This window comes from Alosa alosa, chromosome 12 (assembly GCF_017589495.1).
Source record: "Alosa alosa isolate M-15738 ecotype Scorff River chromosome 12, AALO_Geno_1.1, whole genome shotgun sequence".
NCBI classification, from domain to species: domain Eukaryota; kingdom Metazoa; phylum Chordata; class Actinopteri; order Clupeiformes; family Clupeidae; genus Alosa; species Alosa alosa.
Genome location: NC_063200.1, coordinates 16,885,355 through 16,909,810, shown reverse-complemented (window position 1 = coordinate 16,909,810; position 24,456 = coordinate 16,885,355). Strand labels below are relative to the sequence as shown.

Here is a 24,456-nt window from a genome sequence, read left to right as displayed (position 1 = left end):
TGGTGGGTGGTCCGGAAGTCCTGGGGGGGACAGACACAACAGGGCGGATGAAACGAGGCAGAAGTACAGTTCAAGGGAAATCCAAATTCGTAGTAGCAAGGCAGAAGGCTGGTCAGAGTTACCGGGATCGAAGAGTAGTCAGGAGTCGTTACGGCAGAAAGCAGGTCTGGTTTTCTGGGGCAGAAGAGAATCCAAGATTCAGGCAGGTCCGGGGTCACAAAACAAGCGTGAGCCAGAAGCGCGAGCAAACAGGTTCCGGTGTGAGCTTTGCAGACGATCTGACAAAGGAGAGCTGAAAGACAGGGCTTTAAAATACTGGGAGGGTAGTGGGTAATGCAGCGCAGCTGGCAGAGTAATTAATTAGAGCAGAGCAGGGACAGGTGGAGCTAGTTAGGCTGAGTAGAGAGAGTGGTGAGCAGAGTGGAAGATAATGGAAACCACTTAAGGTGGTAACCCGGTGGAGTGAGAGGGCTCATGACACTGGCAGTGGTCTGAAAGTGGTAACTGAATGCGTTTATTGAGGAGGACTATCAACTACAGACCCAAGAGCTGAGCACTATGTGAACCGACCTAATGAGTCCCCTGTCATCCTATTAAGAAGACACAAGCCTAGGCCTCGGCAGAGATGCATTAGCCTAACTCCATACCATTCTTAATGTGTCAGGGTTTTGTCTAGATTTCATTTGATTAGCCTATAGAGATGTGTTATTATAATAAACACCACTATGTTTTCCTATTAAGTATTATTATTGATAGCATTGTTATTATTATTGATATTATTGATAGCAATTATTAATTGCAATCAGCTTGAACATGGTGTTTCCAACCAATATTTCAGGAGTGATTCTCTGAACTTGATATTAGGGGCGTGCATGTATGCGTCTGTATAAATCTGCGCACCGTCATTTGCATTTTTTTTTTTACTTGCGTTACCTAAGTCCAGCCATAGGCCTATTCCAATATGTTCAGCTCCCTGTGCAGTTTTTCACAAAGTAATGAACTTATTTTGACATCACCACCACGTTTTCTGACTGACGTCAAAAGGCACGAGTGACATTGACCCCGGGTGCACAACAGCTCACCCTCATGATTGTTCTCATGATACGCCACGTCTGGTCGCAGTCACCATATAACCTACCATATTGGAGAAGGAGGCTAATGTTCTGATCCAAATAAAAATTGTTTTTGGTTAGCCTATAGGCTACTTGGATTTCAACCTGTGTCATGTAAAATCCATTCGCGCCTCGTGCTTGTCATATTGTCTTTCTAATTAATGAGTCCAATACATAAAGGAACGTGCAGTATGGCCATACCAAGCCCACTGACAGGATTTTACCGAATGGTTGGTCAGGATTGCGTGGACTGCAGCAGCTGCCCCGGCGCCGCATTCGGCTGAACCCACGCGGCTGACAGATCAAAGCTCGTCGTGAACATTCCGAGACTCTATTGCTAAGCTCCACCCGCTCCGCAGCGGAAACAAGAAAACACACCGGACTGAGGTCTGGCAGATCCTAGGGGAAAGAGAAGAAACAGTGGGAGGTATGAGGCCCCCTGGGCGCCCTCACAGCCTCAAGTAGCTGAACTAATGCAGTCTATTAATAACCATAGGCGAGGGCTTCTAGGATCTATTTCTACATTGAAAGACAACCATCAGCGCAGTTATTAGTCAAACTCACAGTTTTTGTTATAGGCCTACCTGTGGCATTTATTATGTCCACTACAACAATGCCCCTAATATGGCAAATATCATGCATTCCCAGCTGAACAATAATCTACCCTCTAATTCGATATAGGCTGCTAACTAAACCTAACCCTTACAAAAAATAACTCCAGGTTTGGGACTGTTATGTAAGGGCCCCCTTGAAGCCTCCCTCTCATCAGCTAGTGGGTTTCTCTCCTGTACACAGATGGCAAAATGAGCTCTAAATAAACTCTGTTTTTATGTGAGTAATAAACTCTATGGGAGGCCATCCACTCCAGATTGGAGATAGACACCTCCCTCTCTCTTTCTCTTTCTCTCTCTCTCTCTCTCACACACACACACACACACACACACACACACACACACACACACACACAAATACACTCTCTCTCACACACACACACACACACACACACACACACACACACAAGGGTGGGACAAAATATTGATATGGCAATATATTACTTTTTTGTGATACATTATTGATATACTGCCGCCAAATATCAGTATTTTTTTATTAAAATATTCAATTGTACCATTCATATTCTGAACGGACTCATGCCAATTTACCAGTCACAACTTCATTCATAAACATAAATTGGCATAAACACTGAAATGTCTGCGAACACTGACATATACGTTTAAAGGTAAAGGTAAAAAGGAATCTGTTATTTATTTATTTTTAAGAGGCACTGAGCTAAAACACTATGTGCACTGTTTTAAATCCCTTCAGAAATGCAATGAATGAACACATAATTTAGCATTTTAGAAATAACATTTCCCCTTTTCTTCTTCATTAAACAGATATTGTGGTGTTATAGATACATCTTTTGCTGTGGACAAAGTATTATGAGAGTATCAATAAATGAGTTACTCTGCTTTTCCCAGCCCTAACACACACAAATGCACACACACTCACACACATCCATAAAATCTCTGGATTTACGAGAAGGCAGTCCTGAGCAGAGACAGCGAGCCAATATCAGCCATAAAACTGCCCCAGGACAGTCACTACACGTCAGGCATTTCCTTACAAATCTGCTGCAGGAGTGTGAGTCTGTGTGTGTGTGAGAGTCTGTGGTAAGGGGAATTCAGCACTTAGCCTGTTTGGCAGAATCAATAAGGCTACTTCCCGTCATTTTGGGAAGCCAGACAGCCTTATGCCCTTTAATAAGGTAAGGAGGCAACCCTTTGTTCAACAGACAGCTGTAGGAGCAGTGGTTCTCACACTTTTTCCGTTATTCCCCACTTTGCAGGTTTCAAGCCCCACCTGACCCCATCAACCCGGCAAAAATGGTAACGTTTAAAATACCTTTTTCACATCTTGGTTCCACATTAGCCTACATTTCCTGTCTCAGTCCACTGGATCAGATATTATTTTAATTCATAATAGGTCAGTCTGATTATGACTCTTATGTTTGTGTGTGGCTATTTTGTTTTGAATTATCTTCCTTGTCAAAAAAAAAGGCATTATTAACCCTTAAAGGAGTACCGTCGGGAATGTTGGAAAATGAACGTTCTAAAGAATATCTGGGTTCATTGAATTCAACATAGAATTTTAGAACCTTCAATTGTTGCGGAACTTAGAATGTTCAAAAACCTACACCTTTAACCCTTAAAGGAGTACCGTCACACCGGTGTGACGGGAATGTTGGGAAACTAACATTCTAAAGAATATCTGGGTTCATTGAATTCAACATAGAATTTTAGAACCTTCAATTGTTGCGGAACTTAGAATGTTCAAAAACCTTCACCTTTAAGGGTTAAGGGTAAGATAGGCCCAAAAGAACACATCTCCTCGTGTACCTCACGCCCCACCGTCATGTCTCCATTGACAACCACTTCTGTAGCAAAGTCGCCACAATATTCCAGAACACTGTTGCTAGCTTCTAGAGTAAACAGAAGAGCTCTGATATTGGCCATATGTGACTTTATCTACTGCAGATATCAGCAACTCGCCTATAGCCAGCTCTTTGATCATCTGCCTAAATAACCCTTGTAGTCACAGAGGCAGCAGCATGAATGTGCTGTTATTACACTTTGTTATTACGTGTTTTGCATTGTAGGCCTACGCAACAAAAGGTTGAGGCTAAATAGACAGTTGTTTGTCACAGTGTGACTTCTTGGGGAGCAGAGTTAAATAGAGTTATGATTACAGCATCATCTGTCCACAGCTTGGACGAAGCTTTAGTGGCAACACCAGTCACACACACACACACACACACACACACACACACACACACACACACACACACACACACACACACACACACACACACACACACACAGTAAACTCGAGAAAGCTCCACACCTGCACAGTACCATGGAAGAACCCTCTGAATTTCTAGGTGCAGTTCATCCATCAGCTGATGGAGGGCAAAGTTAATATTTAAACTGAAGATGTAGTCGCTGACCTCAAGCAGCATCTCCTATGGTGATTATCTGTCTTTTTACTGAACTGAACCTTGCTTATTTTGCCTTGGTCATATTCTCTCCTCCAAATGCTGAATCAGTTCATTAACTGAACAATATCTGCCATCTAACAATGTAAAAAAAGATATAAATGATCCAACAATGTTGGACAAACATGGACAGACATGAGTCATGAATTGCTATCTGGTGAGGCATCACCAAGACCTCCTTTAATTACACATTAATTAATTCATAATCCTATTCATAAGAATATGTATAAGCTCTTAATTACATATCAGTACAGTTCTGACCTCTCACAAACATGAAACCAATTTCATACAGAGACTGTTCCGCCCTCTGCTGGCTGTGAGGGAGAAGGGCGACTTTATTCTGAGACTGTGGCCAATCAATTATCTTTTCTATATAGCAGCTTTCCTTCACAGAGGCACCCATTTCATGTGTAACCTCCAAGTGTGTGTGATGCTGAGTGAACACCGGAGGAGGGAAAGTTTCCATCCGCCCTCCTAGCCACCAGATCAGGCTTTATAAAAGGGAGGGCAGCACTGACGGCATAGCGCTCCATTCTATGGACCGGAGAGGGAGCAGTTAGGCTCGCCAAAGAGTCCAGAGCTCTGGATTTGGGCATGGCCTGGTTACAAAGACTGGCATCAACTTGACTGGAGTCACAGATAGTCCCTTTGACTGAATGGGGAAGCTCCGGTTCTAAAAAAGTCCATCATTCCAGAACCACAATAGAATTACAGCGGTAACTCCTACTCGTTGTAGGACACATTGTTCAAAGCAGCTTTGGTGAATTAACACTGGTGTTGGACGTCGTCTTGACAGCTCTCAAGAGATGATACTATCCATGACATTCCCCACCCAGAGCTCCTGCTTTAAGGCAAATAACAAGTTGCCATGGTCTCTGGCTGGTCCGTCTTCAAGTGTGTGTGTGTGTGTGTGTGTGTGTGTGTGTGTGTGTGTGTTACTCAGACAGCAGTGTAGAGCGCAGCGGCCTGAGTGTCCTGCGGCTGGTCTTTCTCTCCTCCAGCATGGGCATCGTCCTCCTCTTGCCCTTGGGCGTGTGGCACAGCATGGCGTCCAGACTCTGCACCGTCACCTGCCCGGCCTTCTGCAGCCGTGCCACCACCCGCTCCACCTGCACCGCCCACGTCCCGTCTACACTCTGCCTCTGCAGCTCCTCCAGCTGGACACGCGTGGGATTGCAGGTCAGCCACCACACACCAGGACAGACCAAAGACCAGGCAGTTACAGGAAAGGAGACGAGGTAGCATTGAAAAATATAACAGGTACTAATGCATCATTATATATATATTTATAGATGTAGTATACATTACTGTAGAAAACTGTAACACCTAATGTTAATGGATGTGATTTGCACAAATTTGTAAATTGGTTTTTACATTGCTGCACAAGATGCCGTAGGGCCTGTGTCCACCAATCACGTTTTTTGCGCCGACGGCGGTTATTTTCCTATGAAGTTAAGCATTCACAGCGCTCAGCGCCCTCGGGGGAGAAAGGCCTCAGCGCTGACGCCCGCAGCGCCCTCAGCGCTCGCAGCGCTTAAAGCTCTAAAAGTTGAAATCTGTTTCATTTTTAAAACAGCGCTGGGCTCATCAATGTCACTTCTCTCCTGACAACCCTAACCTAGCAACAATAAACACTTGACCAAAGCGCTTTGAAAATGAGGTTGAGAGCACTAGGTACAAAAAATGAAAAGGGGTGGCGTATGACATGTTGTGTTACAGTGTTGACTTAGAACCCCTGCCCATACTTCAGCAATGGAAAACTACATCAATGTGGAAAGGTGTTTTGAGGCCAAAACAGATCTTTTGTTTGGAGAGGATTCTTGATTTAAAGAAACTTTGATTTCCCATAAATGTAGTAGTAAGCTCTAGGTAAGGCTATTTTCTACTCTTACCACTTCCTGGCTAAATTCAGGCCTCTTGACGAAGGTGGGAGTGTTGGGGAGGATGGACGTGTTAAGGATAGCAACGGCGTCTCTTATGGATCCCTCCATTGCCAAGATCCACACCTAACACACAAAAAACAAACATGGTTGAGGTCATAACAGTGATAATTTAAAAGGACACACTTATATGAATCTACACAACTATACACACATTCACAGCATATACACGCACACTGGCACAAACATAAACACACTCGCACACACAAACTCACATTTAGATTCATGCATAGTTTGCTTTCTGTGTTCATGATTTGAGAGTAAAATTTCTTGGCTTTTTCCAAGTCATTCTGAAACAAAGAAAAGAAGGAAAAGCTTAAATTACACACATGAATTGTGACAACAAGAATTATAAGCTCAAAACAAGAGGGGTAAACTGAGAAATGTTGAGCCTAAATGTTGGGTAGATTCAAATTGGAGGCAAAAGTTTATGGCATCTGCCTCGTTGTGTGCCAATTTGTTTACAGTTTACAGTGAAGACATTTTTTTTTTACACAATCAAAGCATTCAAATGTAAAACTTGTCGACCTTGAACGTTCACCTCCTCACACTTCAGGCCTTATCTATATCCCAGAGCTCACTTTTTGGTCTACCCCAATTCGCCTTATTCACCCAGCGGCCATTACGAGGCTGAGGGGTACACTTGCCATTACACCTCAGTCCAGCAGATGGTGGTGGTAATGCACTCCGTTTGTAAACTGCCAAAAAAAGCTCACTGATTAAAGAAGAAGGGTTCACTGGTCTGTTCTTCTTCTTCAGTGAATTGTTTTTTAGCAGTTTGCTAACGGAGTGCATTACCACCACCATCTGCTGGACTGAAGTGTAATGGCAAGTGTACCCCTCAGCCTCGTAATGGCCGCCGGGTGAATAAGGCGAATAGCACTTAATGAATCCTTGACAGGTTTTTTTTTTCTTTCTGCTGCAGGAGAACGACCTTCACCTGTTTGATGGCAAGAGCAGCAGCGAAGCAGTAGGCGTGCCTGGGTATCATGTGACCTTTGAGCTGTCCCTCCTCCAGCAGGACCATGCAGACTCTGTAAGACTTTGGAGTATTCTGTAAACAATAAACAGGACAGTGAGGACAAACCAGAGGTTAAAGTTCAACTCTGTGTAAAAGTGAGGAGTCAGGATGGAATATAGGCAAAGGTAATGGGTATCCATATCAACCCAAATAACCTCCAACATTTGTGAACAATCTCAGATTAGCTGCTTGCAAAGTGGAGATGCTAAGAGTTACTGCATCACCACACCACACACAATATAACTACTAATGGTACTTGATCAGATAGGTCTCCCATGGGGATTAAAAAGTGTGATCCTGTTATAAACGGCTCTTTTCGACCAACCGGAGTATCTATTCCCAGGATGCTCACCAGCTTGTAACAGGTGGCACAAGCTAACGTGTGGGTGTCTTTATTGAAGGTCACACCCTGTTTTCTCATCTCTGCCACAACCTCTAAGGCACCTACAGTAAGAAAAGAGATTCTCTTAGTCTTCATGTATTCAAGTTCAATTCAAGTTAATTTACAGACATGTAGCACCAACATACGTAAATATATGTCTCAAGGAACTTCACAGACGCCAACTGGAAATTGAGGTTAGTCACACAGCCAGCCAACATTGGGGTTTTATTAGTGAGAAAAGTCTAATAAAGCAGTATGTGTGGTAATGGAAAAACAAAATGAAGTCCTTACCGTCATAGCATTCTTTCATAAACAGCATGTCAATGGCAATGTTGAATGACGTGGAATCTGAGAAGAATCCTTTGAGTGTCTGAAGGAAAAGACAAAATGTGAGAAGACATTTTCTTTTAGTGGATCAGTTGAGCATTAGGAGGAAGGACAGCTGTCAAGACGGAATCAATAGAAAATGGTCACATAAACAGATTTTAATAAACAGCTCCCCCCGCTGGCATTAACAGGAAACAACAATGAGAACAAGGGACATGTTAATGCTACTGCTGCTGATGATGACAGTTTCTGTGTGTGTGTGTGTGTGTGTGTGTGTGTGTGTGTGTGTGTGTGTGTGTGTCTGTCTGTCTGTCTGTCTGTCTATTCCCTTTGCCATTTTTACCTTGTCAGTTACAGTCGTCGCTGCCATGTCCTCCAGGCCGAGTTCATAGCAGAGTCTCATGAACAGGGGACCAAATTTAAAGTCCCCAAATGACACATTTCTATTCTCCTCATGATACCTGTAATCACACAGAAACACACACACGCACGTATGCACATGTACTCACACACACACACACACACACACACACACACACACACACACACACACATTTATCCTAACTGAGAAGGACTAAGTCTGGAGTGGACAACGGACATCTGTTCATGTTCCATTTATAAAGCAATGTGTTCCTTTTCATTTGCTGTTTCCTTTTTATCATAATGTCATGCCATACATTTCTTGCCACACAAAAAGTTCCAGACAGCAAATGCACATGAATAAACTTCTGAAAAGTGCAGACTTGTGTTCCTTCCCCCAGGGTCCCCTCACCTGTATATGGCGCTCTTGGCCGTGACCATGTCATCGGCCGACTGGCACAAGTGCAGCAGCAGCTTCAGTTCGTCCTTCAGAATTAACTCGTTCTTCTGCAGTTTCTGACTCACGTTCTCAAAGTAGTCGCCTGAAAGACAAGCACAAGTCCCATTACAGTACAAAGTGTGATCTGATTCTGGACGCTTTAGTTCCACTCTTACAGTCATGATGCAAATTAAGACATACCATAACTGCTTATGCTTAAATGACAGAAGCGTTAGGTCAATGATCAGACATACTTTTTGCTCCTGAAACCTGGTGGGCCACGGCAAGTTTCCTCTGTTGAAAATCTTGCAGCTTCACAACATCTTCAGACAAGAGATGCCGTTTTGCTAAAAACAAATCAGACACCATCATCAGACAGCAAATACTTCCTAAACTAGACAGTCAGATTATAAACTCATGGTGTGCAGAAGAGGAGTCCAAGATGTTACTTAATTTTGAACATAGACAGAGTAGGCTACATCAGAGAGAAAGCTTTTTGGAAAGAGTCCAATAATAATGCCAGTAAATAATGTCAATAACTTATGTCATAATGATTCTTTTGTGACTGCTTGCGTAAAGAGGCATCTCCCAGGTATTACCTGCAGCACATGGTTATGGTTATAGGATTTGGCAGACGCTTTTGTCCAAAGCGACATACAAATAACAACAATACAATAGTCAAATTTAACAGTAAACAATTTAAAAAGTTTGCAAGACTACATTAAGGAGAATAGCAATAATAAACAACAATGCCAACTCAATCTATAGCATAATGAAAATAAACAATAATATAGTATACAAATCATAACGCATAAGAAACGCTTAATAAACTAAGTGCAACAGACATGCCTTTAGACCCCACTTGAAAGACCCAAAGCTATCACAGGGACGGAGAGCACTGGGCAACTCATTCCACCAACATGGAACCTCTGAGGAAAAGAGTCTTGAATTTGACCTAGCGTTTATGGCTGGTCGACACATCAGACACTCATCAGAAGAACGCAGTGGGCGGTTGGGGATGTACATCTTGATCATTGAATTAAAATAGGGAGCAGATCCAGTCAGTGTCCTACAGGCCAAAGTGAGAGATTTAAATTTCATTTGGCCACTCTAGGGAACCAGTGTAACTAGGAGAGGAACTACATGTGTCCTCTTTGGCTGATTGAAGACGTGCTGAGGCATTCTGAATCCGTTTTAACGATTCTACTACACAAGGAGGTCCAGCTTGGAGATAACCATGGCCTGTACAAGAAGTTAGTTGTCTGTTACTGTTTTTGGTAGGTTGTTCAGTGTCAGTTTGTGTGTTTTCGCTTGGCATGGAGCCGACTGTAACATTTCACTGCATTGTATGTAGGCTATGTGACAAATAAAAATCTGAATCTGCACAAGTATTGCACATGCTGCACAGTCAACAAATGGCTCATATAATGTAGGCTTACATGCTTTCCTCCGTAATCTAAACGTACTTGTGTGCGTTTACCACAGATCTGATGGACTTGGAACTCTCTCTGGGGTTTCACGTTAATACAGTAGATGTGGTACTAACGTGGACTGGTCTGAGTCTGTGACATTGGACCTGGGACTGACAGTCGCACACGTTAACCTGCAAGAAGACCTTAAAAACAAAGAGTAGATGTAAAGAAATATATTCAACACTCACCTCCAATTTGACATCCCAAACACCCCACTCGGGGCGAACTCTGAAGTATTCCTTTTCTTGGAGAATCACGCATTAATCGGACACAAATGTTCAGTCCACGCAGCGCCATGTTGTTGAAGTCAGCAGAACATACTATAAAATGACAACATAGGTGCAAGACCTCTGAAATATTATCGTTATATTCACTCTACTCTCATATGTGTGTGGTTTCAAGCTAGTATAACAGTGAATGTGTCCAAGTGTATATTTGAAACGTAAGCAATGACATTACATGAGCAACAGCCACATACTGCGAATACCCTGATGTGTATTCTCCTTGCCTCCCCCCATATAGCACAGCGGTTTGGTATTTTCCAATATGTCAGCTTCTACGATTGACCGGTGATAGCAACTTAGCTAGCAGTGAACTTCATTCACCCTATAACGTTTTTTAAAAATACCGATGTATTGAGTGAGCGCATCGATATGTTTTCTCACGCTATGCCTTTAAATTGTGCCAAACTGTATGACATGCAAACCTTGTTCAGTGTCGCATCTGTACTGTGACGTTAATTTTGGCTAACGTTGGCTACATTTACAGCAGTGCATTGAATGCAATGCGCAAGTTCACATACATAGGCCTACCCCGAAGTCCATGCAGAATAATTACATATAGGCTACTTTATATAGCCTACAGCCGTTGGTTTATAAAACAATTTCAAGTAAAAATAGAATAATCATAGAACATCATCTTACCAGTGTGGACGGTGCGTTTCACACAGCCTACAGTACGCAGACAATTTCTTAATGCGTAAAACTGTGCTGACTCTTTCTATGAACAGTAGAGGGCAGTATTGTACCCAAATTTCCCGTAGACTACCCTTTGAAATAAACGTCAATCCCGCTCTAGCGTCCAACACCCAATGTGTCTCATTACGAAAGTTGCATGCCCATGTGAGATGATCAAAAGATAAATCTGAAGTTAACTCAGAAGAAAAAGGAACAGCTGTAGATTTTTTGTGAAACATTCGAAATATTGTAGTTCAGAGAATGGTAATATTCGCTCTGCTACCAGTCTCCATTGATGGGGTCAATGTGGAGGTGGTAAGCACCTACAAGTAGCCTATCTGGGTCTCCACCTGGACAATAAACGGGACTGGTCAGCCAACACTGATGCACTCTACAAGAAAGGACAGAGCAGGCTGTACTTCCTGAGGAGGCTGCGGTCCTTAAATGTGTGCAGCAAGCAATCAGTCTGTTGTATCCAGTGCCCTCTTCTATGCAGTGGTATGCTGGGGAGGAAGCACAAAGAAGAAGGATGCTGGGCGACTTGACAGGCTGGTAAGGAAGGCTGGCTCTGTAGTGGGAGCTGAACTGGAGTGCATCACTTCAATATCTTTGTCATGTCTTGATGTTATGGGCATGCTGGCGACTACGCCGCTCCATCCGGCATCTTTTGTCTTTCTGTTATGTGTCTTGTTTGTGGAGCGCTTTGGGTTGCACTCTGTGCATGTTAAATGCGCTTTAAAAATAAAACTGACTGGACTTGACTTGACTTATAATACAGTGTGATTTTTGAATGATAAAAGTTGCAATTGGTGAATAAACTCTTTTGAGAGGTGAATAAACTCTAATAAGAGGTGGATAAACTGTGTTTACTTGTCTTTAGCCTCCACTACACCCCTGCATGAAATGTTGTGATACAGTAAGTTCTGAAATAAAAATGTCTGTCATTGGCTACCTGTCCTGCTCTGTGTGTGTGTGTGTGTGTGTGTTTGTGTGTGTGTGTGTGTGTGTGTGTGTGTGTATGTGTGCGCTATAGGGTTTATAGAATAGAGCTAGCTGATATACATGCACTCTCTCTGATATAGTGGTGATAATGACATTAGTTTGTTTCCAGTTATTGACTTTTTACTGAACGCACTGTGTGGGAACAAGTTTGATCCAAAACAAAGACTGGTGCGCAGCAGCAAAATGCCAGCAAAGCCAGACAGTCACTCAATTGAAATAAATAAAGAAATCAATCAGTCCGTGTGTCCCCTGATCTTTCTGTCTCGCTTTTTCAGCATTAGGGACAGCTCATTGATTTTCCTCTTGAAAGAATTTATGCTTGTTTGGCAATTGGCTACCACAGTCTATGTCATTTAGAAATGATCTAAACGTTGAAATCATGTAGCAAAGGGAGACAGCGGTCACTCCAACCCTGCCTGGCCCTAACCAAGTACGGGGTATCAAATCCGGCGTGACCCCAATTACGGGGTATCAAACCTGCCCCCTGACTGACCAGGCTTATAGTCCGTTCAATTCAATTCCATCTTTATTTCAGACTCACATGAGGGTCCGTAGCACACACACAATATTACAATAAAACAAAAACAAATAATAATAATAAGTCAAAACTGATACTCAGCCAGTGACAGAACTCAAAGTCACTGCCACACTCTGCCTGATTGGTAGGTCTGCTTTAATATTACCCGGACTTTGTGATCTTTGTTTGCAAAAGGTTACCCTTGAAACACAGGATTAGATTAGATATTTGTGCCCAAGTCAGCAGAATGAGTAATTGATCAGAAAGAGAGAGAGCAACACCACTGCTGCTGTTTCACCCTTCTGGCTAAAAACAGTTTCTCTCTCCCTCACTTTGACCAACATCTTCAAGAAAGAGGGGGGTACAGACAGAGAGTGTGAAAAAGAGATGTCATCACAGTCCACAAGTCTGCCTGTCCTGTGAGGAGGAGAGCCATGTTTTGCTTGTCCTGCTTCTAACCATTTCAGCTTTGTTCAAAACATTCAGCAGAGGCTAATCAATTAGCAGTTGGCTAATTGCCTGGTTTTATATTTCCCCTCAGTTTCAGCTTGAAAGGGAATCTCTAATGGATTAGATCTGAGAGATGCAGAGGGAAGGAGGGAGGGAGAGAGAGGGATGGAGAATGAGAGAGGGAGGGAGAGAGGGATGGAGAGTGAGAGAGAGGCTGTCTCTGACTACATGTATGATTTATGAGGCCAGGAAACAGCCTTCTTGTTTGTATTAAAAAGAATGGGACTTACTGGGACTTCAAAATATTACTTCTGGAGAATATCAAGTATGCCCCAGTCCACATGTAAAATATTGCTGTCAGTTTAGCAGCTGGAAATATTTCACAGTAAAGTCACACTTGAAAATGTTATATTTTATCACCACCCAAACAGATCGGATGTTCACAGGATGATCCAAAAATGAATGTAAAATGAATCAAATGATCTCATCCATAGGATTTCAAGTAAGACAACAACATTTCAACATGCTGGGTACCCATTAATGCTAAGGGGGATCCAATTTGTCATAAACTGTCAAAAAGGGTCATGCTCCTACACTCTAAAAACAGATTAGTTGGATTAACCATGATATCAATCAATTTTAACCAATGTCATCGTGTAATATGTGTCCGAATAACAAATTAGTTAGATTGACAAATTGGACTTTAGTTAAGTTTTTAACCAATTTTCATCAGTTGACAAATTAACCTATCCCACTAGGTTGCACTAACCAATTAGATTGTGTATTAAGTGTCCAACTAACTATTAGTCAAATTGACAAATCTGACTTAGTTAAATATTAACCAATTTTCATTAGTTGACAAATTAACCAATCTAACTAGGTTGTTTTAACCATTAGATCGTGTAATATGTGTCCGACTAACATATTAGTCAAGTAGATTGGTTACATTTTCAACCAATTTTCATTAGTTGACAAATTAACCAATCTAACTAGGTTGTTTTAACCATTAGATCGTGTAATATGTGTCCGACTAACATATTAGTCAAGCAGATTGGTTACATTTTCAACCAATTTTTCTCAGTTGAAAAATTAACCAATATAACTAGATTGTTTTAACCATTAGATCGTGTAATATGTGTCCAACTAACATATTAGTTAAGCAGATTGGTTAAATTTTCAACCAATTTTTCTCAGTTGTAAAATTAACCAATATAACTAGGCTGTATTAACCAACTAACTGATAACTAAATAGTTTCTTGACAAATAACCAATGACTTTTTAAACAAGGGTATTTTAAACAAGTTTACTGTTTAAAGACAACCAGCAACAAAACAACCCACCCATACACATATTCACCCACCTAAAACGAAACAAAAAGCATACAGGCTAATATACATAAGCATACATGCTTATACCCTGATCAAACTGGCATGGTGTTGCCCTCATCTGATATGAACTCAACGGATTTACACACAAACACATACATTACAGCATACACCCATACATATATAAATATTCACCCACCTAAAACAAAACAAAAAGTGTACAGGCTAACACATAACCATGAGCAAACTGGTGCACAATCAGAGCACAAGTTGTACACACACACACACACACCACTCATACACTCCCACACACATGCACACTCATACACACACAGGTAAACACGTTCACATACACTGCCGAGTTGTTCCTTGTTTCAGGCATTCCTCATTCTTGGATTTTAGAAGGCCGGCTATATCTGTTGCAGGCTGGAGCGACAGAAAAAAACAAAAAAACAAAATATGAATATAAAAGAAAGTAAGCATATATTACAATTGACTGTGTCCATGAATATAATTAAGGTGCTCTAAGCGATGTTTATAAGCGAAAACATTTTTGTCACATAAAACAAATATCACCTGACCATCAACTAGCTGCCTGTCCCCTGAATACAAAAAAAAGCTGCCGGTCTCTGGACAGCCCAGGCTCCAAACATGGCCAACAAAAACAGCCTGGTCCAGCCTGGACCATGAAACATAACATATTGTTCCAGCCAATCACTGATGAGATGCACGTTCAGGAGAGTTTCAGTTGCATGGGAGGGAGGGGGAGCGAGGGGTGAGCTAGCTCTCTGTTTCCTTTGAATGTCAACAGAAGTGACGTTACCCAACATCGCTTAGAGCACCTTTAATGCAAACTACTCAGCTTGTGTGACAAATAAAAGCAACCCCACACTAGCAGCTTAGAAGTCAGGTGCGATAGTTAGAAGTAATGCAGATGTGCACTATATACACACCACCAATATGTGACCCTGCAAGGGGAAACCAGTCGCTTTGGTAAAATGTATTATTTATTATCATGACGTAGGCCTAGCGCATTTTAAAAGTAGGCCTATACACAATCTGTGTACACAGAACTTCTTCTCCCCTTACTTCCCCCGAAATACATTAATTCTATTCTATAGTGACACCTTATGACCGTCCCAGGTATGAACTAGGGGGCAGAAAAAGACACTCACTCGGTTGATAAAACTGGACATAGTCAGTCATCCGCTTCAAAGTCACGCTACCGTAAGGCTAATAATTGCTGTGTCCTCACACTATCGCACGTGACAATTTACTTAAAAAGGTGATTTTCTCCTCTTCTGGCGTAATGTGACAGGAGAACCATGCCAACTTTGGATGCGGTTATCTTAGCGATACTTTTTGCAATACCCTCGATATACATATCGTTGGAAAGCTTAGTCAATGGCCGTTCATGTGAGCACATTAACTTAATTTTGTAAATTTTACCAAAACGACTGGTTTAAGCTTTGCAGGGTCACATTTCACAGTGACCCTACACTTCTGAGCAGTAGTATGCCTGTGTGATATCATACCTTATCGCAACATTGCCTGCAGCAGCACTTGCCTTCTTGCTTACACGACCTTAACATAGATCATCCCCCATCGGACTTGCAAAAGCAGGCTGGGACTGCTGGGTGGCACCTAAAAAAAAATAAAACACCATTTGCCATACATCTGGTTATTGTTGATTAAGATAAAAACCATAAGGAAAAGGTAAAAAATAAGGAAAAAAATAAGGAAAGGTAAGTCAATCTGGTGTAAAAAAATAAATTATAAATACCTTCTGAAGGCACACTTGCCACCATCACCATCTGTGTTAATTCTTGATATCAGTTTATTTGTGAGGACTCTGTCAATAAGATAGGATTAAACCAAATTATGCATGCTGTACAATAAATTGAGTTGCTGTACAATTTTTTAAATAATGATTATGATCAGTTTGGCAGATATTCACTGCTCACATTACCACCAACACAATGGTAAACGTGGCTAAATTGCAAAATTCAAGACCATTTTAAGTAGCTGCAATAATCATGATTAGTTTCTGTATTAAAGGTTGTATCAGCGATAGCTACTCTCTCCCCCTCACTACCGTACAATTAAAACTCTCCTAAACGCGCATCTTGTCAGTTATTGGTTGAAACACTTTATTTTGCCTTTGAGTGTTTGCCAACGCTTCTTGGTAGCAATTGTTTTTGTGTACAGATCTCAGAGCCTAGGCTGCCTACAGAGACGCATTTTTTTTGACGGCCTGCTTATGGGGCAGACAGCTAGCAGATCGTTAGGAAAGATTAGATGAATGTGATCATTTATGTTTGGGCCTTTTTTGGGCCTGAAATCGCTGATACAACCTTTAATGCATTACATAGCACATATGTCAAACAAATTAGAGCATGCACAATAACATACCCCATAGCCCTCACCATGGAAAAAAATATATTCAAAACACAAACACTTACACCAAGTTGAAGGCAGCAGCGATGGCTACTAGACATCATCAAGTAGCAGGTAGTGCCATCAGGACAGACCAACTTTGACCTAGACAGTTGATGGAGCACACATAGCAACAGACACATAAAAACAGGGGATAAACTAAACACAGTTACAGACACAAATACATCCTCAAATACTTTTTTGTTTACTTCTATACTATTTGGTAAAGTTGCAAGCATAGTCTACAATGAAAGTAATGAGCGGTACGAAATTATGATTTATTTATGTATTTTTGGCGGGAGATGTGTGTTGCTTATACTGTAAGCTGCAAAGCGCTGTGTGAAACACTAGAAAGGGTGTGTCGCGGTTCTGCCTTTTCACACCGCGACACAGGTTAAATGGATATGAGTATTGCGATTTAGGTTTCAAATTGCATATCGTTACAGCCCTAATGTAATTCTATGTGTATGTGTGTGTGTGTCTCTACCTGATGAGTGAACTCTCTTGCGGGCGTCCGTATGGAAGTGGCACACATTTGGAATATTCCAGAATGCACTCAGCATTCTCAGGGAAGCAGTCCTCGTAACACACAGTCTGTAAACATAAATTAAATAAATTAAATAAATTAAAAAACACACAGAACATGAAAAGACCATCACTGAAGCACTGCTACACTCACATGCATGTTAAGTAAACACATGTCTCAGAGCAAGTACCCCACACACACACACACACACACACACACACACACACACACACACACACACACCCCAAGTTAGCAAGGTAACGTTAACAACTTTCATCTGTGTCTCATGGTAATAGACATGTAAAGACACTTTAAATGTAGCAGCTAGCTAAGTTAGCTAGAGCTAACCTACTTGTGCCAGATATTTCATTCAAACTAAAACTCTATTCATAACGACATCTCAGACAGAATTATTGCTAGATATGATATTAACACATCATTCAACACAGATATTCCACATAATGGTGAAGTTAGTTACTGGAAAAGCTAACATTCACAGCTAACATCGCTAACGTTAGCGATGTTAGCTCGCTAGCTAATTGCTAGCTAATTCTAACATATTTGGTTAACATTCCATTATGAAAACAATAAAAGCTATATTTCTAATAAATTCCAATTGTATTTCAATTGACATACAAAGTACTTTAATTCTTACCTTGAATGATAAGGACAGGCAGAGTTTGAACAGCTTACACATGTAGTCAGCTGCATGACAGAAAAGTGACAGTTGAAGTCACTGGTGGCTGGAGTTGAAATGTCAGTCAGGGGTGGGGGATGGGAATTGCTATGTGTGCGCATGCGCTTATCAAGAGCGTTAAAAACAATCGTAGCCTATGTGAAAATTATTGTTGCCATTTTAGACTGTTACATTGAAATGGCTACTAAACTGATTGATAGAAGTGTCCAAACAATAGTAACATTAGCCTAGTGGGCTATTATTACTACTATTATGATTATTATGGTTCTCATATGGTGTGATGTCAATTTCAGATCAATTTGACTGATTTAACATTAATCATAATGACCCAAGTTTTATAGTGACTACATGTCCCTGTTAAACCTCTTTACAATCACAAGCAAGCCAGCTTGTAAAGCTAAAATAGTATGAAATTATGCTCAACATGTTGGTCAAAGCCTTGACTAATTCTTGACATCAAATTGACATCAAGGTGCCCGCTGGGTAGGGTATAGCCTACACTTTTTAGGACTAGCCTATACAGGCTGCAACTTCACATGAAAAAAAGTTCACTTCCCCTCAAATAGAAGACACAATTCAAGCAAGTGGTCCGCACAAAATGCACCGCACTGGTGCATCTGCCAATTTAAGACCTAAATAAATATAGGCTGTTTAATATAGGCTATTTGGTTTGTGAACCACTCCGCTTCAGTCAAGGGCTCGATGGGAGCACGACACAGTCCAAACTGCAGGGTCCCCCTGGGGAATGCAAGGGGCTGAAGGCATTGAGCGCCTTAAAGAAAACTATGTATAAGTCTATCTGAATCAACAGTCAAATCCTCCACTTAGATAGATAGATAGATATTATAGAACTTTATTGATCCCCAAGGGGAAATTAAAAAAAAAAAAAAAAAAACATTAAACTTTAACATGCTATGCAGAAATGGCAGCCATGTACACAGGACCTATAGGCCTAGCCTACTTTCACAGAGGGGCCTTACCTAATCAAGAAAATTCTGTCATAATTTCAATATAGCCTAACAAAGGCAAAGTGTAGGCAAAACTCCTGAAGCTTCACAAATACAGGCTAGGCCTATTTTATATTTTAAATGTTAGACTTCAAAGACCCCACGGAAACCCTGGATATGGTACATTCAATGTAAACCGATAACTCTTGGTTAAATTAACAGATAGCTGGTTAAACAATAATATTTGTTATTTAATTTTCTTAAAGTGAGTGCTGACCAATTAAATTGGTTGTTGAGAAAAAAAATCCATGAACAAATGAGATTGGTTAATGGATAACCTATGTGTCTTAGTTAAATTAACCAATATTTGCTTAACTAATGATGTTGGTTAATGAATAACTAATGTATTGTTTTAATAATAGCCAATTTGTTTGTTAAATTAACTAATATATGCTTAACCAATGATATTAGTTGTTTTTTTAACCAATCTGTTTTTAGAGTGTACCCGCGACAATATGGCAACAAGGCTTTCTGGGTGTGCCAGTGTCAGAGACTCAATATGAGCTTGAAGCCATTATTTTAAGGTAAATGATAGTGTCTAATGCATAGCCTAATAAAAGTTTAACATACTACAGCTTTCGAAAAACAGATGCATTACAATTATCTTCACTTGCTTAAAAGAGACACTGAGCTGTGATAATGTATGGAAACCCATGACCTTAGCATGTGCTACTGAATTAAAAATGAGGCTTTTAACAAAATGCCTTTCCATTAACTAGTCCATTAATTTCACCTAGTTGTACACGGCCCCCCCTCCCCCTCCGGAGTCTATTATGCTCAATGAGCTTCATTGAACCAAAAAAAACTTGTATTACTAAGAGTGTCTGAGCTCTTTTCAACACAAATTGTCTTGAAATTATTCTGATGGAGACCACTCCAGGTGGACGTCTACCAAAGCTCTGCCCATGTGTCCACCTAAATAGGCCTTCGAGTGTAATTAACTGTAAATGGTTGCCATGATTGCATCCTTTTGTTCTGTTATATGCACAACAAAAACAGGGCTTTTCTCTACAGGCTACACACAGGTCACACATAGAACAGCTATGATACAACTCTTTCCTGCCTCCACCATGCTTTCTTTGCATAGATTCCCCCCTGTGTTACGTAAAGCTTTCCCCCTCCCTGGTTGTACACATGCTGGCAACCAACACGGTTATTTATGGCAGCGGGGATTCAGGGATTGATCTTGCGGCCAGGGCTAAGGACGGCTCCTTGGGAAAAACTGCAACACTGCCTTCCTCCACCTACCACTGTGAATGCAGGCAAAACACGATAGCCTCCCTGCGAGGATCGATGCCTCTCCCATGACCTGCAGATTTTGATGGGCATGCGTAATGTGAGATGTGAAGAATAGCACAGGAGGTATGCTTAAAAAAGGAGGGAAAGATGACCGTTCGGGGTGATTCAGGAGAGCGGTGTAATCTTGGCCCGGTGGGTCTGCTGTGTTCATACTGGAGGCCTGATTGGGTCTCCGATGAGAAGATCTGAGCAGTGATTGGTTAAGAGGGTACTGAAGGCTGGGGGAGTAATTGTCCCACCAGACGAGAATTCCCGAATCACAAAACTGCTGAGTATGCGCTCAATAGGAAAGCGAGCTTCATTGCCTTTTTAAAAACACAAGTCACGCGCTGGTATAGGCCAAGAAACAATCAGACATAAAAAATGAGCAGTCAGCTTTCTGGAAAACCTCACACTCGGGTGAGCCCCTAGAGCGTGGAAGTAAAAAGAGACCCCCGCCAGGCTGCTTTATCCCCTCACTGCTGCTGCTGATGGTGCCAGATCAGGGCCAAATCACAGCCAGATCAGGGCCACGTCTCAGCCAGATCTGAGCCAGATCCACATCAGAACTGTAACTGCAGAGGACATCAGTAGTATCCAGTAGTGGAAACCTACAGTTTCTTGGCCATAACCCCTTTTATGTCGTATACATTATTCAGGATTTTTGGATCTGTAATGTTACACAATGAAGCCATCACACAACAACACACATCTGTATGTTTGACAGTGGGTGCATTTGCGGTAATGAGTTTATACTATTTGACAGTGTCAGGACACAAGTACGTTTGAGAGCGATTGCAGCGGGATGCCCTTTTTTGGCTCCTCTGTCTCTCTTATTGGGTTTCTGTCAAACAGAGGAAGTGAATGCAAACCCATCCTCTGCATAATGATAACGTTTTTTGACCAAAAAGTTGTTGGGCCCATGACGTTGGACTTAACAACCGAATAGAATTTGACAGTTTACCTGGTGACTTTAATTTAAAACAGGCCTGTAGAATAATGAAAATGATCAGACAGATTGGAGGGTGTGGCACTCATGAATCTCTATCAGTCTGTGCCACTGCTGCCGTGAGAGAGCTAGGCCTTTACAATTTTATAATGTCATAATGGAGTTCTTCTGTTCTAGATCATTAATCTCGACGATTCTGTGGTGTCATAATGTACTTGCTATATTCCAGAACCTTAATCATGCCAGTGGCAGTGGTGTCACAATAAGGCTTCATGGAACATCCATCACCTGTGGAACTAAAGATGATGTCATGAGAGACTCTGTATTCTGTGAGACTCGGAGGGTAGAGGTGTGTGCCAGTGGAGGGTGACTTTGCCCTGTGTTGCCATAGCAACTACATCTCATCTCATGCTGCTGATATTTCTTCTTGACCAATCAGGCAACAGTTTCCTTTATGCTACATCCTTGATGAGTTCCTAGGTGTGTCTGTGCATCTCAGTAGGCCTATTTGTGTATGTCTATGTATGCGTGTGTGTGTGTGTGTGTGTGTGTGTGTGTGTGTGTGGGTGTGTATCAGGAACAGGGGTCCCTTATTGCCGATGATATAATATGTGCTTTGAACTGCGTGAAAGTACTCGTGAAAGAGTAACGTGTGTCAAGTGTCAAGAGATGGAGCCTGAACAGATGCTGAAACAAGACTGATGAATACTGACAACTTCTAAAGCAAAACAGTTATCTTCAGATCCAATTCCCCTGTGTCTTTCCTCCAGTTTCAGATATTTTCCCTGTCTCTTACTGTTTTCCCACGGAGGGAGACCTCCTCTAGGGATTAGATAGATGACTTCTGTCTGACCGCCGGCCAACAAAACTATCTCGCTCTCTCCCAGAAATGCTGAATATATTTATCCAATATATTACTGCCTGTCTAGCTTTTCTTACACTTGCTTACTCATCAAAATAATGTTTGTTCAATATTAATTTACACCTGAAGCAGCTTTGAAACGAGACACATCCATCAAGCAGTGACATGGTTTTCAAGCAACGTCTAAGTAGATTCCAATTAAACGGAAGATATGAATCAAAGCCTGGAGGCACATCTGGGCTTCTGGATTAGTCACTACTGACCAAGTCCGCGTTCTGGAGAGAGATGCTTGAGAAAACCATTTAATGTGCTTTTAGATGTGTTCAACTGATAGTCCTAATGAGGAGCGCTTTGATGTCCGTTGCTAAAGCACTGCCTATGAGACCTTCCTAGGGAGACCCTTCCCTATCACTTCTCCTTAAAACAAACCCCCCATAGATCACAAACTACATAATGTTGTTTCTGACTTGTCCTTTCACCTTACATTTTTGTTACCTGCAGCACCTATATACTTTTCTCGAATACTGTTTTTGAATAGCCTACCTAACTGTGTGAGTTTGAATCATAATCAGTAGCTGTGGTGCTACGTTCGGTCCAGTCTCACTGATAAAGGCTTGTAAAACGTCCTAGCTGACAGGGAGCCCCATAAACGTATTGATTTACACAAAGGATCTCAGTGCACTCTCCTTGTGTTCAGTGCTGCTCTGTGCTGTGTGGAGCTGAGATGAGCTGAGATGAGCTAATGTACAATAGCAGCTGTGACAGGGTGAGACAGCGCAGCACCTTTTTAAACTACTGCCCTTGTATGCGTTCATGTACTCTTTGCTTTTGTTTATGTAAAGAACATTGAATTACCCCTGTGTATGAATGCCTTGCCTTGGCTTGCTCCGTGCTGTGCTGAGGTGAGCTGAAATGAGCTTATCTCCCATCATTGTCAAGACATTGTTAATGTTAATTAGGTGTACATATCAGTGACCAATCAAAGAGCGAGCTGCAAGGCAGCCAAGCCTCAACAAACAGGAAGAGTTCAGAGAGTAAAGGCATGGTGTATCATACGGCATGTTTACAGTGAGACAATGAAGAAAGCCAAGTTAAGAGCAAATAAGCTGTACTCGCCAGCAGTATAATTTGACATGGTGTAGCTGGGATCTACACTTGTATAGGACATGGTGTAGCTGGGATCTACACTTGTATAGGGCGAGAGCGTTGTGCTGTGCTGTGCTGTTGCTGTGCTGAGTTGAGCTGAAATGAGCTAATATGCCATCACATTTGGGATCTATATGGGCAAGGCAGTATGAACCCTCTGTGTCTTCTGATATAAACGACTTCCTGTGTGACCCCACCTCACTCATTAGTGCTCTGTGCTCAGGAGCTGCTCTCATGTCAGTCCCAATCCCATTAACGTTAATGTCCCACTGACTGCTGTCGCTAGCTGCAAGTCTTGCATTATACGGTCAAGTCATTGGTAGGTGTTACTGATAGGGGGAGTAAGCAGAGATGTGTCACAGCAGGGATACTGTAGAACACAGGGCAATGGAGCCGATCCAATAGACACCCTTTTCCCCTCTCCCTCATACCCTGGAAATGAAGAGTTCTCGCGAGAGCACAATTTGAATTTGCTCAGCGAGTGCCGTTGGAGCCAAGCTGCAGCAATCACATCAGTGTCTCTAATATATAGGCGAGCTAAACAGATGACGACAGCACTGCGACGTCGAAGTCCAGGATTCAGTCAGTAAACATTGGTCGTAGTGTTATCCAATTGCATGCAGTGATATTTTCAAATGCATGCTTGGTACCGCCCCTCGAGTTAGGCCATTTTCATTGCTCATATGGCCAGACCCTAAATCTTTCTAGATTTGGGTCTGGATTTCCAGGCTACCTCCCTCATCCAATAAAGAGGCATTTCAGATTTCAATGTGGAAATTTCAAGGCATTCCTATGGGTTAGGAATCCAAAATTGTTTAATATTCGTCATAAAGGATTTTACTGGCCCCATCCATGCCATCTGAGTGAGTTCTTAACTGGGTATTTTTGCCACCCTGAAGGTGGTCCGGGCCTGGAACATGCCTGCAGTGGCCGTGTCACTCTTAGTTAACGTCGGTGTTGGTACGGGCGACTGGCTGGTATGACAAAGGACTGGCAAGGGTGGACATCAGCAAGACACAGAGATAAACACAGGGGGGGTGATCCCACCCCATCTCTTTCTACGACTTGCTTCCTGTCTCTCCACTATCTTATTGAGATAAAGGGAAAAAAGCTCAACAAATATATTTAAATAAATATATATATATATATATATTTACTTCCTTTGGAAAAACACACTCTCATTTTTCATCTCTCTCTCTC

General features: G+C 41.8%; 1 protein-coding gene and 2 long non-coding RNA genes across 5 annotated transcripts; all 3 read right to left on the bottom strand.

Moving 5' to 3' along the window:
• Positions 1 to 4,311: 4,311 nt before the first annotated feature.
• Positions 4,312 to 11,131, bottom strand: ptcd2 (pentatricopeptide repeat domain 2). 2 transcript variants are annotated; one of them, XM_048259773.1, is made up of 11 exons: positions 11,029 to 11,131; positions 10,294 to 10,425; positions 8,888 to 8,980; positions 8,607 to 8,736; positions 8,178 to 8,295; positions 7,799 to 7,877; positions 7,478 to 7,569; positions 7,045 to 7,158; positions 6,320 to 6,394; positions 6,057 to 6,170; positions 4,312 to 5,321 (listed from the first exon to the last, which is right to left on the bottom strand). In XM_048259773.1, the coding sequence occupies exons 2-11, from the start codon at positions 10,400 to 10,402 to the stop codon at positions 5,100 to 5,102; spliced, it is 1,146 nt and encodes a 381-aa protein (XP_048115730.1). In that variant the 5' UTR covers positions 10,403 to 10,425; positions 11,029 to 11,131; the 3' UTR covers positions 4,312 to 5,099. The 2 variants fall into 2 exon arrangements, with proteins under 2 accessions (XP_048115730.1, XP_048115729.1); XM_048259772.1 differs by lacking the exon at positions 11,029 to 11,131 and adding an exon at positions 10,584 to 10,699.
• Positions 11,132 to 14,319: 3,188 nt separating this feature from the next.
• Positions 14,320 to 16,803, bottom strand: LOC125305153. Of its 2 annotated transcripts, XR_007195347.1 has the most exons (4): positions 16,782 to 16,803; positions 16,139 to 16,207; positions 15,891 to 15,999; positions 14,320 to 14,781 (listed from the first exon to the last, which is right to left on the bottom strand). It is a non-coding gene; the product is annotated as an uncharacterized LOC125305153 (long non-coding RNA). The 2 variants fall into 2 exon arrangements; XR_007195346.1 differs by lacking the exon at positions 16,782 to 16,803 and having other exon boundaries at positions 16,139 to 16,473.
• Positions 16,804 to 16,817: 14 nt separating this feature from the next.
• LOC125305154 lies at positions 16,818 to 18,871 on the bottom strand. Its single transcript, XR_007195348.1, has 3 exons — positions 17,973 to 18,871; positions 17,279 to 17,385; positions 16,818 to 16,896 (listed from the first exon to the last, which is right to left on the bottom strand). It is a non-coding gene; the product is annotated as an uncharacterized LOC125305154 (long non-coding RNA).
• Between the last annotated feature and the right edge of the window lie 5,585 nt (positions 18,872 to 24,456).

What these genes read in the sequence shown, in the direction of transcription:
- ptcd2 (XM_048259772.1), bottom strand. Translation starts at nt 10,623, where the DNA reads ATGGGGGGAGGCAAGGAGAATACACATCAGGGTATTCGCA. An exon ending in CCAGGTTTCAGGAGCAAAAA is followed by an intron (nt 8,737 to 8,887) that starts GTATGTCTGATC and finishes CTTGTCTTTCAG; the next exon opens with GCGACTACTTTGAGAACGTG. An exon ending in CTGCTCTTGCCATCAAACAG is followed by an intron (nt 6,395 to 7,044) that starts GTGAAGGTCGTT and finishes TCTTTGTTTCAG; the next exon opens with AATGACTTGGAAAAAGCCAA.